General features: G+C 40.6%; 1 protein-coding gene across 2 annotated transcripts in view; it reads right to left on the reverse strand.

The window, feature by feature from the left end:
• Nucleotides 1-5,000, reverse strand: part of SEH1L (SEH1 like nucleoporin) — a 29,130-nt gene extending 24,130 nt beyond the window's left edge. Inside the window, exons 1-2 of one of the 2 annotated variants that reach the window (XM_011229454.3) lie at nt 4,755-5,000; nt 236-286 (exon numbers count right to left, since the gene is read on the reverse strand). In XM_011229454.3, the coding sequence (XP_011227756.1) occupies nt 236-286; nt 4,755-4,865 (162 nt within the window). In that variant the 5' untranslated portion in view covers nt 4,866-5,000. The remainder of the gene's footprint in view (nt 1-235; nt 287-4,754) is intronic. The other variant, XM_011229455.3, reaches the window with a different exon arrangement.
• Between the last annotated feature and the right edge of the window lie 10,178 nt (nt 5,001-15,178).

Consider the following 15,178-nt stretch of genomic DNA (forward strand, 5'->3'; position numbering starts at 1 on the left):
TAATAAATACTGAAATGCTAAAAAGTTATATTAGAATGCTATGGAATTGCACATTTTCCTACTCTCAAAATTTCTCAAGTGTATTTTTGTGACTTTAATAGTTAAAAACATAAGACACTTTAGGAAAAGAAGTATACATTTTACGATTTTCTCAAAGATGATAGCAAGTCACTGATGATACCAAATAAATAACAAACATCTGAATTTTTTTTAAAAGCACGGTAAAAATACTAACCTTCCAGCTAGCGGTACAATGCCAATCCCCACTTTCACTTTTATCCCAGACCTATAAAAAAATAAAAGACATATTTTATTCCTACATATTCCTACAAACATGAAGACATTAACACTAACACTAAAAACATTAACATCAGTATTAGGGCAAAAGAAGTGAACATAAATTCACAAAATAACAACCACCAGTAAGTAAACATTCATTCACAAACTAATTGAGAACCTCAGGAGTGCCACGCACCAGGCTGAGCACTGAGGGGTCAAGGAATCTATGCTCTCATAGGTAACAGAGACAATTACAGTTGCAGTCAAGTCTTGTAATTGCAGTAGCTGTGCTCTACAATGTTGCTGGGAACACTCCATCAGCAAATACAGAACCACCCCTCCTTCCCAGGAGAAATACAAGGTAAGATTCATAGAAGCCTGTGGTCACAAAATATTCGTCAACCAATCAATACATAACCTTGTTTTATGTATGTACCTGTTTAAAGACACCTTTTTAGTGTATATTATTGATTCATTAACACTGAAATCACAGCTAACAGCAACTCATGTCTGAATGAAGCTCTCCTAACACATACATTTTCTCTGTAGGGCAATCACAGCCTCCCTGCACCTAGCAACGTTAGGCAGCACTTCAGCACTAGACCCAGGGACAATTTTAAACAGTGAAATCACCAACAAATAAACAAAAATGTGGAAAATTGCAGCACAAAATAGACAAGGAAAAGGACACTTGTTTACAGAATGAGAGACCAAACAAGCAGTGTCACCCTGTTTAACCTCAGCTGGAAACATGCACATAGGGCAACTTCAATTTTTTGCTACTCTGTGCTCATGTCAGCAAATAACTGTGAGTACTGATTTTGGGGTTACGAATAAATTGTAGAGAGTAGGTAAATTCACAAATACAGAATGTGCTAATAATGAGGACCAACTGTATATATGACAAACAAAAGCAAAATGCTAACTGTATCAGCAAAAAATACAGATTACAGGAGTACCTGGGTGGCTCAGTGGGCTAAGCATCTGCCTTCAGCCCAGGTCATGATCCTGGAGTCCTGGGATTGAACCCCGCATCGGGTTCCCTGCTCAACGGGGAGCCTGCTTCTCCCCCTGCCCTTGACCCCGTGTGAGCGCGCGTGCGCTGTCTCTCTAATTCTCTCTCAAATAAATATATAAAATCTTTTTTAAAAAATTAAATGAATAAAAATATAGATAACAATAATGAAATAACATTTTAACCTCTTAAAATATGTAGCGATAGGGGCGCCTGGATGGCTCAGTCAGCTAACATCTGCCTTTGGCTCAGGTCATGATCCCAGGGTCCTGGGATGAAGCTCTGCATGGGGCTCTCTGCTCAATGGGGAGCCTGCTTCTCCCTCTCCCTCTGCCTGACGCTCTCCCTATTTGTGCCCTCTCCCTCTGTCAAATAAATAAATAAAATTTTTTAAAAAAAAAAAAAAGGAAGAAATGATAAATTCCTCAAAAAAATGAAAAAAGAATTGTCACATGATCCAGCAATTCCACTTCTGGGTATATACCCAGAGGAGATGAAAGCAGGGTCTCAAAGAGGTATTTGTACACCCACATTCATAGCAGAATTATCCACAACAGCAAAAATGTAGAAGCAACCCAAGTCCACTGACAGACAAATGATAAGCAAAATGTAGTATTTACAATACATATTCAGCCTTAAAAGGTAGGGAAGGAGGGAAGAAATTTTGAAGAACTACATTTTGCTTATCATTCAGCCTTAAAAAGAAAGAACACAGTTTCCAACATGTGCAAACTTCAAAGACACCATGCTAAGTGAAATAAGTTAGTCACAAAACAGACAAATATTGTATGATTCCACTTATATGAGGTACCTAGAGTTGTCAAATTCATAGAGACAGAAAGTAGAATGGGGATTGCCAGGGGGTGATGATAGAGAGAATGGGTACAGAGTTTCAGTTCTGCAAAATGAAAAGTTCTGTAGACAGATGGTGGTGATGGTTGCACAAAGATATGAATGTTCTTAATACTACTGAACTATACACTTAAACACGGTTACAACGGTAAATTTTACGTGTATTTTACCACAATTTACAAAATTAAAGAAAAAATAATAATGCCTATCATGGATAATGATCCTATCAAATCACTACTCTAGCAGTGTAAAATAGTAGAACCTTGGAAAAGGCAATCTGCCAATTATTCACAAAAGCTTTTAAAATATTCACTAGTTTCTCTGCTTGAATGAGGTTAAGAAAATCATTGAAAACACATGAAAACCTAATGTAATGAAGATTTTCATTGCAACAGTACTTCTGACAGACAAAATCTACAAAATAGATTAAAAGATTCAATAATAGGGGCGCCTGGGTGGCACAGCGGTTGAGCATCTGCCTTCGGCTCAGGGCGTGATCCCGGCGTTCTGGGATGGAGCCCCACATCAGGCTCCTCCGCTATGAGCCTGCTTCTTCCTCTCCCACTCCCCCTGCTTGTGTTCCCTCTCTCGCGGGCTGTCTCTATCTCCGTCGAATAAATAAATAAATAAATAAATAATCTTTTTAAAAAATTCAATAATAATCGGATAAGGAAAAAATGTTTGGCAATATTCAGATAACAGACGTTAATGCAATATTTGACAAGTGGACAGATAAATGGATAAACAAAATGTGTACACATACAACAAAATATTAGATTTTTTTTAAGATTTAATTTATTTGACAGAGAGAGACAGCGAGAGAGGGAACACAAGCAGGGGGGAGCTGGAGACGAAGCAGCAGTCTTCCCGCTGAGCGGGGAGCCCGATGTAGGGCTCGAACCCGCTGGGATGAGGACCTGAGCCGAAGGCAGACATTTAACAACTGAGCCACCCAGGTGCCCATCAATCTTTTTTTTTTTTTTTAAGATTTTATTTGTCAGAAAGAGAGAGCACACTGGCACAAGCAGGGGGAGCGGCAGGCATAGGAGGCGCGCTAGGCAGAGGGGGGGCAGACTCCCCGATGGGCAAGGAGCCTGACAGGGAACTCAATCCCAGGACCCGGGATCATGATCTGAGTTCAAGGCAGACCCTTAACCTACTGAGCCACCTTGACATCCCAATATTATTCAATCTTAATGAAATTACGATACATGTTACAAATACGAACCTTGAAAACATCATGGTAAATGTAATAAACCAAACACAAAAGGACAAATATTGTATGGTTACATTCATATGAGATATCTGGCATTGTCAAATTTATAAAGAAAGGATTAGAAGTGACCAAGGGCTAGGGGCAGTGGGGAAGAAATTACTGTGTAGAGTTTTAGTTTAGGATGAAAAGAAAGTTCCAGAGATGAATAGTGGTGATGGCTGCACAACAATGAGAATGTTGTGCTTAATGCCATTTAACTTTATAAAATATACTTAAAGATGGTTAGTTTGCCACACTTAAAAAAAATTTTAAGTGATTTTAAACCTTTTACTAATTACAACGCTATAGTTACTCCATGGATTTGACGATATTATTTTTCAAAAGGGAATTTATGTATGCATGTATTTGAGAGAGAGAGAGTGTGTGTGTGAGGAGAGGGGCTGAGGGAGAGGGAGGACAGAAGCAGACCCCCGCTGAGCTCAGGGCTGAAATCAAAAGTCCCATGCTCAACCAACTGAGCTACCCAGGAGCCCCAAAGCTAGTTGTTATTAATAACCTTTGAGGATTCACTGGTGTCAAACTTGTCTGTGAAAAACAAGTAGTAAAAACGGTCCTTCAGATTTTCAGTCATTTTGGAGCCGTCGAGAAATACAAAAAATCCACATTCCAGCTTTCATCTTCAAGACTATTATCATTCAGTGTATGATAATCTGTAAATTTCCTAAATCCTAAAGACCATTCTCTTATCACAGAAATTCTGCTTCTCAGAGCAGTGTACATTTACACGAACTCTCAGAAAGAAACATGGATTTGTTTCTTCCATTGCGGAAAGAGATGTGCTTCCTATCTGAACATAGGAGAACAACCTCCCCAGACGGAGACAAGGCACACAGCACTTGAGACCACGCTACGAACTGACTGCGTTATCAGTCGCAAGGCAAAGTCCCCTGGCTGAACCAGCGTGGTAAGAGCACAACTACCCCCAAACCCGCGCAGTCTGACAAATCCCTCGCGCACACTAAATCGAGGGGCTCTCTGGCTCTCGCCCACAAATACCCGAGACCGCGCGCGCTGGAACAAGCGTACTCCCAAGGCCCCCAGTGGCGGGAGCGCGCACGTGGCTAAGACGCCCGCCCCCCCCTCCGCGCAGGCGCAAGGCAGCGTGCCACCTCCCACCCCGGGGCGAGGGGCGGCTGTGACCCCACAATACTGAGGCAAGGATGGCGGAGCACACCCGCCGCCCCGCCTTGGGCTCCAAACCTCGTGCCCAGCAGCGCGCCTCAAAATCGGGGGGTTGTCCTCTTTCCAAGCGCCGCTCCCTCCGCTCTAACAGCCAGTCTTGCACGGTCTCACTTCCCCTCCTTCCGGCCCCGCCCAAGGCTCCGCGCACACCTTGACGCTCTGGTCGCTGGAGCAGGTAGCCATCCGACGCCCATGGAAGTCGAAAGAGACATCATGGATGAGATCTTTATGGTCCGCCGCGATGTGGCGCGCCACAAACATGGCTTCCCCGAGGCCGCGCCTCCTCCGTATGCCCCTCCCGCCACCGAAGACGGCGGCCGGGGCGGCGCGGGGAGCACAACCCACCACGACCCGCAGCAGACAGGGAGCGACGCGTGGTCCGCGCGCCCCGCCCCTTTACCCGTCATGCCCCGAGAGGCCGCGGGCAGGGTGACTGCGCCTGCGCCTCCTGAAAGAGCCCTACGCTGGGAAGGCGCCGCTCTTGGCGGACTGGACTTTGCTGTGCTGTAATGGAAATTGAAAGAATTTATTGTTAAAGTATGGTAATTGGGAAAAGTGAAAAAGTGAGAAAAACCATCCTGGGCCCTGGGTCAGTACTGGTCAGTGTCTAACCCCCAACCTAGACACAGGCTCAGAGCAAACGAAGACGGAAGGGCGCCTTGCCGGTCCACTTAACAAGCAAGGAAGGGTGGAAATACGCCTAAGGAGTCCAGGCTCAGCCGAAATGTAAACACTGGAGGGACAGAGTTGAGAGGGAAAAACCGAGGGGTAATGGAGGTCGAAGAGCTGGTGTGAAGGAGAGAGAAGGTAAGGCTCCAAAGTCATCAAAATGTTTAAAGTGTTCACAGAACGGGTTTGGGGGTGTCAAGAACCAAGATACGGGCAATGAGGTACTAGAAATTAGAAAGTTCTTCATAAAGAAACTCGGGTCACCTAAGAAAATGACAGGATTCAAAATGAACTGGAAGACTGAAGTCTGGAGCCAGAGTTCACAAAGAAATAAGTCAAACAAGCAAAACAGAAAACCCTGGGAAGAGGCCAGTGGAAAAGAGCCTTCAATGATCCTGTCAAACCCGGAAAGTGGAGGAATACAGATTTCCCTTGCCTATCTGAAAGTAGAGCATTCCTATAAAACCTTTCCTAAGATGAAATGGCAAGGGAAGAATCTATTACCGTAAGTTTACATGGAAACTTTTTAAGAGGTCTCAGACCCATAAATTCTCTTAGGCTTTTCTGATGCCACCTTAGGGCACAGCTGGTTAATGGATGCACAAAATAAATCAGCATAAGGCACAGATGCTCACACAGTTCAAAGCTCTGGCAGCTTGATGTTCAGATACTGTGTAGTTAGTTCCCAGGGAAGAAGCTCTGCATTGCCACTGATGCTCAGGGTTACTGCTGCTTCTGTAACAGCTAGCTGCAAAACGAACACTGAATGCTGTTTTCATTTTTCACCTCTTTAAAGGTAAAAATCCGGGGCCTGGGTGGCACAGCGGTTGAGCGTCTGCCTTCCGGCCCAGGGCGTGATCCCGGCGTTATGGGATCGAGCCCCACATCAGGCTCCTTTGCTATGAGCCTGCTTCTTCCTCTCCCACTCCCCCTGCTTGTGTTCCCTTTCTCGCTGGCTGTCTCTATCTCTGTCGAATAAATAAATAAAATCTTTAAAAATAAATAAATAAATAAATAAAGGTAAAAATCCCCTTCAGATTTTTTTTTCTGTTAGCAAAAACAGGTACTGATGTAGAATCTGCATAAAAGTAAAATGGTGTAGAATGAACTTTTGAAGAGAGGGGCATGCCTCTATTCTGCAGAGAGTTTAGCGATTTAGGGTAGTTTGTTTATCAGGCATTCTAGAGGGCATAGTGGTAAAATTAGGATGGGAAATGGTGGAATATTAGGTTGGAGGAATGAAAATAGAAAAAAAAATTCAAAAATAAGCCTGCAGAAAGGGTTTATATTTTGGATTATGGCCAGAAATGAGAAATGACAAGAATATGGGGCATGGTGGGATTAGCAGGCTAGAAAGTTTTTGAAATCATTAGTCCCAGCTGTCCCCTGATGGATTGCACAGAAACCTGCAGAGGGAGGTGGAGAAATGACTCAGCCTTTCTGGAATTTTTTTTACTTGCCTTTTTTTTTTTAAACTAAAAATGGTAAGATATTGGGGCGCCTGGGTGGCTCAGTCGGTTAAGTGTTCTACTCTTGATTTCGGCTCAGATCATGATCTCAGGATTGTGAGGTTGAGCCCCACGTTGGGCTCCGCTCTGGTGGAGCCTGCTTGAGGTTCTCTCTCTCTGCCCTTCTTCCCCTACCACGTGCCCTCTCTTAAAAAAAAAAGAAGGAAGATGTCATTGATACTTTAACAGGCCCCAAATCTGTGAGTTGCAGGTATGATTACTAATAACAACTGTAACTGCTTTAAAATCAAAGACACTCGTTTCCAGAAACAGTACTCACTATCTATAAAAATCTGATCAATTTAGAAAAGCTCTAAAACTTGTTTAAAGTTTTATTTATTTAAGTAATCTCTACACCCAATGTGGGGCTCAAACTCATAACCCCGAGATGAAGAGTCATATGCTCTTCTGACTGAGCCAGCCAAGTGCTCCTAAAAACTCCACAACTTTTAAAAATATTCTGTAAATTAGGGGTGCCTGTGCACCCCAATGTTTATAGCAGCAATATCCACAATAGCCAAGCTATGGAAAGAGCCCAGATGTCCATCACCAGATAAATGGATAAAGAAGATGTGGTATATATATACAATGGAATATTACACAGCCATCAAAAAATGAAATCTTGCCATTTGCAACGATGTAGATGGAACTAGAGGATATTATGCTAAGTGAAATAAGTCAATGAGAGAATAATAATTACATGGTCTCACTGATAATGTGGAATTTAAGAAACAAGGCAGAAGATCATAGGGGAAGAGAGGAAAAAATAAAAGAAGATAAAACCAGAGAGGGAGATAAGCCATAAGAGACTCTTAATCTTAGGAAACAAATTGAGGGTTGCTGGAGGGGAGGGGGGTGAAGGGATGGGGTACCTAAGTGATGGACATTGGGGAGGGTATGTGCTGTAATGAGAACTGGGTATCATATAAGACTGATGAATCACAGACCTGTACCCCTAAAACAAATAATACATTATTTGTTAATTAAATTTTTTTAATTTTAAAAATAATAAATTGGTGTCTAGGTGGCTTAGTCAGTTAAGTGTCTGCCCTCAGCTCAGGTCATAATCCCAGGGTCCTGGGATCGAGCCCCACGTCGGGCTCCCTGCTCAGCAGGGAACCTACTTCTCCCTCTCCTCCCTGCTCATGCTCTCTGTCTCTGTCTCTTTCTCTCTCAAATAAAATCTTTAAAAATATATATATTTTCAAATTAAAAAACATTTAAAACTCAGAGAGAGTAAACAGATCAATATTTACCAGAGATTATCCAGGTGGAGGGTTGAATTGGTGAAGTACAGGGGATTTTTTTTTTTAAGACTTTATTTATTAGAGCAGTTTTAGGTTTACAGTAAAATTGAGCAGAAAATACATAGAGCTCTCATACACAAGCCTCCTCTACCCCACACACAGCCTCCCCCACTGTCAATTGCTAACAACACAGTAGTACAGTTGTTATAATTGATAAAATATGCTGACTCATCATCACTATCACTCAGAGTCTATATAGTTTACCTTGGGGTTCACTCTGGGTATTGTATTTTCTATGGGTTTTGACAAATGCATGGTGACATACACCCAGCATTGTAGTATCATACTGAATAGTTTCACTGTCTTACAAATTCTCTGTGCTCTGCCTATTCCTCCCCGCCCAACCCTTGACAACCACTAATCGTTCAGCTGTCACCAAATTTTTTCTTTTCCAGAATGTCACAAAGTTGGAATCATACAGTATATAGCCTTTTCCAATCAGCTTTTTTCACTTAGTAATGTACATTTAAGTTTCCTCTGTGTCTTTTCAGGACTTGATAGCCCATTTTTTTTAGCACTGAATAAAATTTTTTTAGAACGTATAGCTGACTTTTTTATTTTTTTTTGAAGTATAGTTGAAGCTCTAAATAATATTCCATTGTCTGGATGTACCATAGTTTATGAATCCATTCACCTATTAAAGGACATCTTGTTTGTTTCTAAGATTTGGCAATGATGAATAAAGCTGCTATAAATACCCACATGTAGGTTCTATGTGGACATAAATTTTCAATTCTTTGGATATACACCAAGGACTCTTACCCTATGGTGAGAGTATGTTTAGTTTTGCAAGATACCACCAAACTGTGTTCCAAACTGGCTATATATACTATTTTGCATTCCCACCAGCAATGAATGAGAGTTCCTATTGCTCAACACAAACACAAAACACAAAATGTTGTGTTTTCATCATTTTAATAGGTGTGTAGTGGTATCTCATTATTGTTTTAATTTCTATTTCCCTGATGGCATATGATATGGAACATCTTTTCATATGCTTATTGCTGTCTGTATATCTTCTTTGATGAGGTGTCCAAGTCTTTTGCCTCCTGTTTTTTTTTGGGGGGGGGTTGTTTGTTTGTTTTACCAGGTTTTTGTTTTATTTCCAAGTTTTTAGAGTTCTTTGTATATTTTGGATAATCATCCTTTAGCAGATGTGTCTTTTGCAAATATTTTCTCCCATTCTGTGGCTTATCTTCTCATTCTCTTTGCCAATTCTTACATAATTATTATAAGACTATTTATTATAAGAAATATTTGAGGGCCGCCTGGGTGGTTCAGTCGGTTAAGCATCTGCCTTCAGCCCAGGGCATGATCTCAGGGTGCTGAGATCGGACCTGCATTGGGCTCCCTGCTTGGCAGGGAGTCTACTCTCTCTCCCTCTGCCCCTCCCCCTGCCCACCCTCTCTGTCTCTCTCTCTCTCTTTCAAATAAATAAGTAAAATCTTGGATGGAAGGAAGGAAGGAAGGAAAGAAAGAAAGAGAGAGAGAAAGAAAGAAAAGAAAGAAAGAAAGAAAGAAAGAAAGAAAGAAAGAAAGAAAGAAAGAAAGAAGAAAGAAAGAGAGAGAAGGAAGAAAGAAAGAAAGAAAGAAAGAAAGAAAGAAAGAAAGAAAGAAAGAAAGAAAGAAAGAAATGTTTGAAAATAAAGTTTATATAGGGGCACCTGGGTGGCTCAGTCGGTTAAGCATCTGCCTTCAGCTCAGGTCATGATCCCAGAGTCTTGGGATGGAGCCTAGGGCACTCTGCTCAGCAGGGAGCTGCTTCTCCCTCTGCCCCTCACCCTGCGTGTGCTCTCTCTCTCTCAAATAAATAAATAAAATATTTAAAAAAATAAGTTTATATAGAGTAGAAAGTTAAAGTTCCTTTTACCCCACAATCTAATCTTCCTGCCCAAAGAATATGATTGTTACTGTGTTACCCCTTCACACATATTCAATGGCTTTACAGAACATAAAACATATATGCGTACCTAGTATCAGAAAGCTTGTTTGGGTTTTTGAAAATAAGTTAACAAATTCTATACCATTTTTTGCTTTTTAAAAAATATCCAATATGTCTTAGAGATCTTTCAACATGGCCCAAGTTCATTCTTTCAGTCTTGTAACCTATGCCTTCCAAACTATGGATGAATTGTGGTTTATTTGACCATTCTTCTGCTAATGTACTAACATGTGAAGATCACCAAAGAAAGTTCATGTAAGTTTAATTATATGTGCTGCATTATAGTTCTAAAGTTTTTCTTCATATAATTGTACATGTTTCTCATTAGGCTTATTAAATCTTTTAACAGTTTCTTATACTATTGTGAACAGGCTCTTTTTGGGGAGGAGAACTCTTTTTTTATATATTGTTTATAAGAAAGCTATTACATTTTATATGTTTATTTTTTTAAAGATTTATTCATGGGGTGCCTGGGTGGCTCAGTTGGTTAAGCATCTGCCTTCAGCTCAGGTCGTGATCCCAGGGTCCTGGGGAGGGACCCTGCTTCTCCCTCTCCCTCAGCTCCTCTGCCTGCTTGTGCTCGCTCTCTTGCTCTCATGCATTCTCTGTCTCTCAAAAAATAAATAATTTTTTTAAAAAAAGGAATTAGTGTTTTATTTTATCACCTGTTTTTTATCAGTACATTAATAAATTCCCTAATGCTGAACCATTATTGTTCTAATACATGGCTGGTAATTCATTAATATTTTATTTAGGATTTTTGCCTCTGTATTTATAAGGAATATGAGCAGATAGTTTGTGTGTACTTTACATGCACACATGCATGCTATTCTTGTCCTTTTATGGCTTCTGAATTATATTAACCAAAAATAAGTCAGGAAGCTTTCACCTTTTTCTGATCTGGGCTAGTTTAACATAGGAGCTACTATTCTACAAGTATTTTGCAGATGACATGTACAAAATTATATAGGCCTGATGCCTTTAGTCGTGAAGGAGTGGTTGATTTTAATTACCTTTAAATTTTTAAAAATGTATTGGTCTCTTTAGATTTCCCACCTTTCCAAGTCAATATTGATCATTATTTTCCTTTAAAAATCAATCATTTCACTGAAATATTTAAATGTATCAATATAGAGTTACATCTGGTAATCTCTCATATAATTAAAAAAACTCCATAATTGATGCAATGCTTTTTTCTTGTTTCTATTGTTTTGTCTTACTTCTTTTTTTCTAAACATTTTACTTTTTAATGAAGTAAAATATACATTCCAAAATGTACACATAATCATAAGCGTACAGCTTGCTGAATTTTCCAAACTGAACACATCCATGCAGTCATCTTTGGATCAAGAAATAGTACATGACCAGCACCCCAGAAGCCCTGCTTATGCTCCCTTCTGGTCATTATACCCCTACCCCAAGGGTAACCACTATCCTCATTTTCAGCAGCAGAAGTTAGTGTGATGGTTTATTTTATGTGTCAACTTGGTAAGCTATGGTGCCCAGTTGTTTGTTCAAACACTAGTCTAGATGTTGCTGTGGAGGTATTTTGTAGATGTGATTAACATCTGTGATCACTTGGCTTAAAGTAGAAAAGTTTACCATCAATAATGTGAATGTGCTTCATCCATTCAGTTGAAAGGCTTATGAGCAAAGACAGAAGTTTCCCAGGGGAAAATAACGACTTCAGCCTTGAGACTGTAACACAGAAACCCCTTCTGAGTTTCCAGTTTTCCTGCCTGTTCTACGAATTTCAGACTTGCCAGCCCCCACAGTCACATAAGCCAATTCCCTAAAATATATAGAGATCAGAATCAGTAGAAAACATATATCTGGAAAACTCTAACTGATACAGATCTTAATACCAAGAGTGGTTCTAAAGAAAGAGAATTTTAAGGATGAATTTTCTGAATTGGTTCTCTAATCTGAATAGATTTAAAGGCAATGATGGCTCCATTCCCAGGGGGAAAGGGGCATTGATAGTCCATGGCATGATGTCGCAAAACAGATGCCTGAAATATCAACATTGAATACTCCTACTCAAATCCGTATGTGAAACAAAGTTCTGAGGTTTACCATATATTTGATACCTTAGAATTTTTTTGTTAAATGAATGAGTATAATGAGATTGACTGTTTGCTCTTATCTGTGCCAGAAAAATAGGGAAAGAAAAGGATGAGCTCAGGGCTTCAAATTCCCAGCTCAACCCCCACATAACTACCTGGGAAGTTTCTATGTCTGCCCTGAAAGAACCCTTTCTCTGTCTGGTCACTGTAATCAAACCAACTTGAGTTCCCTCCTTGGTGAGTCACAGATACACCAGGTGGAGTTGTCACACAAAGTAAACTTTATTTGAAGCAAATAAGGAGATCACAGGAAATAGCTTCCAAAACCATGACTCCCCAAGAGAGGGTGAATGGGTAATTCCTTCTGCTTAGGGTTAGGATGAATGTCTAGACAGGGAAGCCTTGTCATTGTATGTAAAGGCCTACATAAGGTCATACATGCACCTTAAAGAAACATGCCTATACATACATTGTATGTCATGTAAATGCGGCTGAGGCTCCTCCTTGGGTGGAGATTTTAGTATGAGAATGAGGTAAAGGCAATTGCCCATCATTCAAGGGGTCACTGCATTGTCCACCCTCACAGGTGGGAGTCAGGGGTCTGGGTGGTCTGGGCCAGCTGGAGGTCTTGTCAGGGCATCACCTGAGGGGTGGTTTCAGGTTTCATTAGCCTGAGTTAAGAGGTAAGCCAGAAAGAAGAGCTTAAGGAAAAATGTAAGACAAGGTTAGTGAGTATGAGCAAATGTAAAGATGAGGTGTTGGGGTCTGGCTGGTGACATCACCACAGAGCTGAGATTTCTGAAAACCAAATGCAGAGCCTCATCCTGCAAGTGGTTCAATAACAACACAAATTTAATCCCAGCCACACAGGGAACTGCTGCAAGGTCATGAATTGGAAAAAACGAGACCCTGAAAATTGGAATGGAGAAATATGGATAGACCCTGATGAAGCTAGGGACATGGAGCCCTAAATTATGTGTCTTCTTTGCTGGTAGAAACAACCCTTCTGGGGCACCCAGGTGGCTCAGTGGGTTAAGCGTCTGCCTTCCGCTCAGGTCATGATCCCAGGGTCCTGGGATTGAGCCCCACATCAGGCTCCCTGCTCTGTGGAGAGCCTGCTTCTCCCTCTCCCTCTGCCTGCTGCTCCCCCTGCTTATGCGATCTCTCTCTCTGTCAAATAAATAAATAAAATCTTAAAAAAAAAAAAAAAGAAATAAGAAATAACAGTTGGGAGGTGTTGGCTAGGATGCAGAGAAATGGGAACCCTCTTACACTGTTAGTGGGAATGCAAACTGGTGCAACCACTCTGGAAAAAGTATGGAGGTTCCTCAAAAAGTTAAAAATAGAAGTAACCTACCACTCAGCAATCACACTACTAGGTATTTACCCAAAGAATACAAAAATACAGATTTGAATGGGTACAGGCACCCCAATGTTTATAGCAGCCTAATCAACAATAGCCAAATTATGGAAAGAGTCCAAATGTCCATATCTGATGAACAGATAAAGAAGATGTGGTGTGTATATATATTCCATATATATATGGAATATTACAATATATATGGAATATTACTCAGCCATCAAATAGAATGAAATCTTGCATTTTGTAATGATGTGAATGAAGTTAGAAAATATTATGCTAAGCAAAATAAGTCAGTCAGAGGAAAAATACCATATGATTTCATTCATATGTGGAATTTAAGAAACCAAACAAATGATCATAGGGGCAAAAAAAAGAAAGGTAAACCAAGAAAGAGACTCTTAACTATAGAGAACAAACCAATGATTACCAGAGGAGAGGTGGGGGGGGTGGGCGGGTGAAACAGGTGATGGGGAGTAAGGAGGGCACTTGTGATGAGCACCAGGTGCTGTATGGAAGTGTTGAATCACTCTGTTGTACACCTGAAACCAATATTACAATGCACGTTAACTAACTGGAATTTAAATAAAAACTAAAAAAAGAAGGAAGGAAGGAAGGAAGAAAGAAAGAAGAAAGAAAGAAAGAAAGAAAGAAAGAAAGAAAGAAAGAAAGAAAGAAAGAAAGAGAAAGAAAGAAAGAAAGAAAGAAAGAAAAAGAAAGAAAGAAAGAAAGAAAAAGAAAGAAAGGAGAAAGGAAGGAAGGAGAAAGAGAGAGAAAGAAAAGAAAGGAAAAAAGAAAGAAGAAAGAAAGAAAGAAAGAAAGAAAGAAAGAAAGAAAGAAAGAAAGAAAGAAAGAAAGAAAGGCACCTGGGTGGCTCAGCCATTAAGGTGAGGAAGCCTACTTCTCCCTCTTACACTCCTCTTGCTTGTATTCCCTCTCTTGCTGTCTCTCTCTGTCAAATAGATAAATAAAATCTTTAAAAAAAGAGAGAGAGAGAGAGAAAGAAAAAAGAAATAACAGTTGGGAACTACTGCTTCTAAACTGAGATCCCTAAATGCAATGGGAATAATTGAATCCCAGGATATCAGGATAATTGCCAAAGACAAAGTAGGACTAACTGTCAGATTCAAACCAGCAATCCGGATAGTCTTATAGGCAGAGACCTATGGCATTGGGTAGTAGATCATGGTGTCCCTGAAAGAAAATAGATAGCCAGTCTATCAAATTCTTCTTGTTCTGTAAAAGTGGAAGAGTTCTAGGTCAAGTGCACAAAAGCCTAACTCATATCATAAAACCAAGAGTCACAGCCTTTCAATCAATTCCTGACTTGACCCACTTCACAGACCCAAAAATCTTTGACTAAAAGGGAGGCCAGATCCCCTTGAGGAAGGACTGTACTGCATTGCCAAACATATGTACTATTAATCTTCCTCTCAGCCTTCCCTCGGGACCTACGGCCTTTTACCATAGTGATTATGTACTGGGGCAAAGGACGTACTTAGGCTTTTCAGGAATTACTAAACACTAGCTCTGAACTGACACTAATCCCAGGAGACCTAAAACATCACTGTGATCCACCAGTCAGAGTAGGGGTTTATGGCGATTGGGTGAGCAGAGGAGTTTTAGGCTGAGGTTCATCTCACAGTGAGTCCCCAAGCCCTTTCTGTGGTTATTCCCCCAGTTCTGGAATGCGTAATTGGGACAGACATACTCAGCAGTTGG

The sequence above is a fragment of the Ailuropoda melanoleuca genome, chromosome 14, assembly GCF_002007445.2.
Source record: "Ailuropoda melanoleuca isolate Jingjing chromosome 14, ASM200744v2, whole genome shotgun sequence".
Classification (NCBI taxonomy): domain Eukaryota; kingdom Metazoa; phylum Chordata; class Mammalia; order Carnivora; family Ursidae; genus Ailuropoda; species Ailuropoda melanoleuca.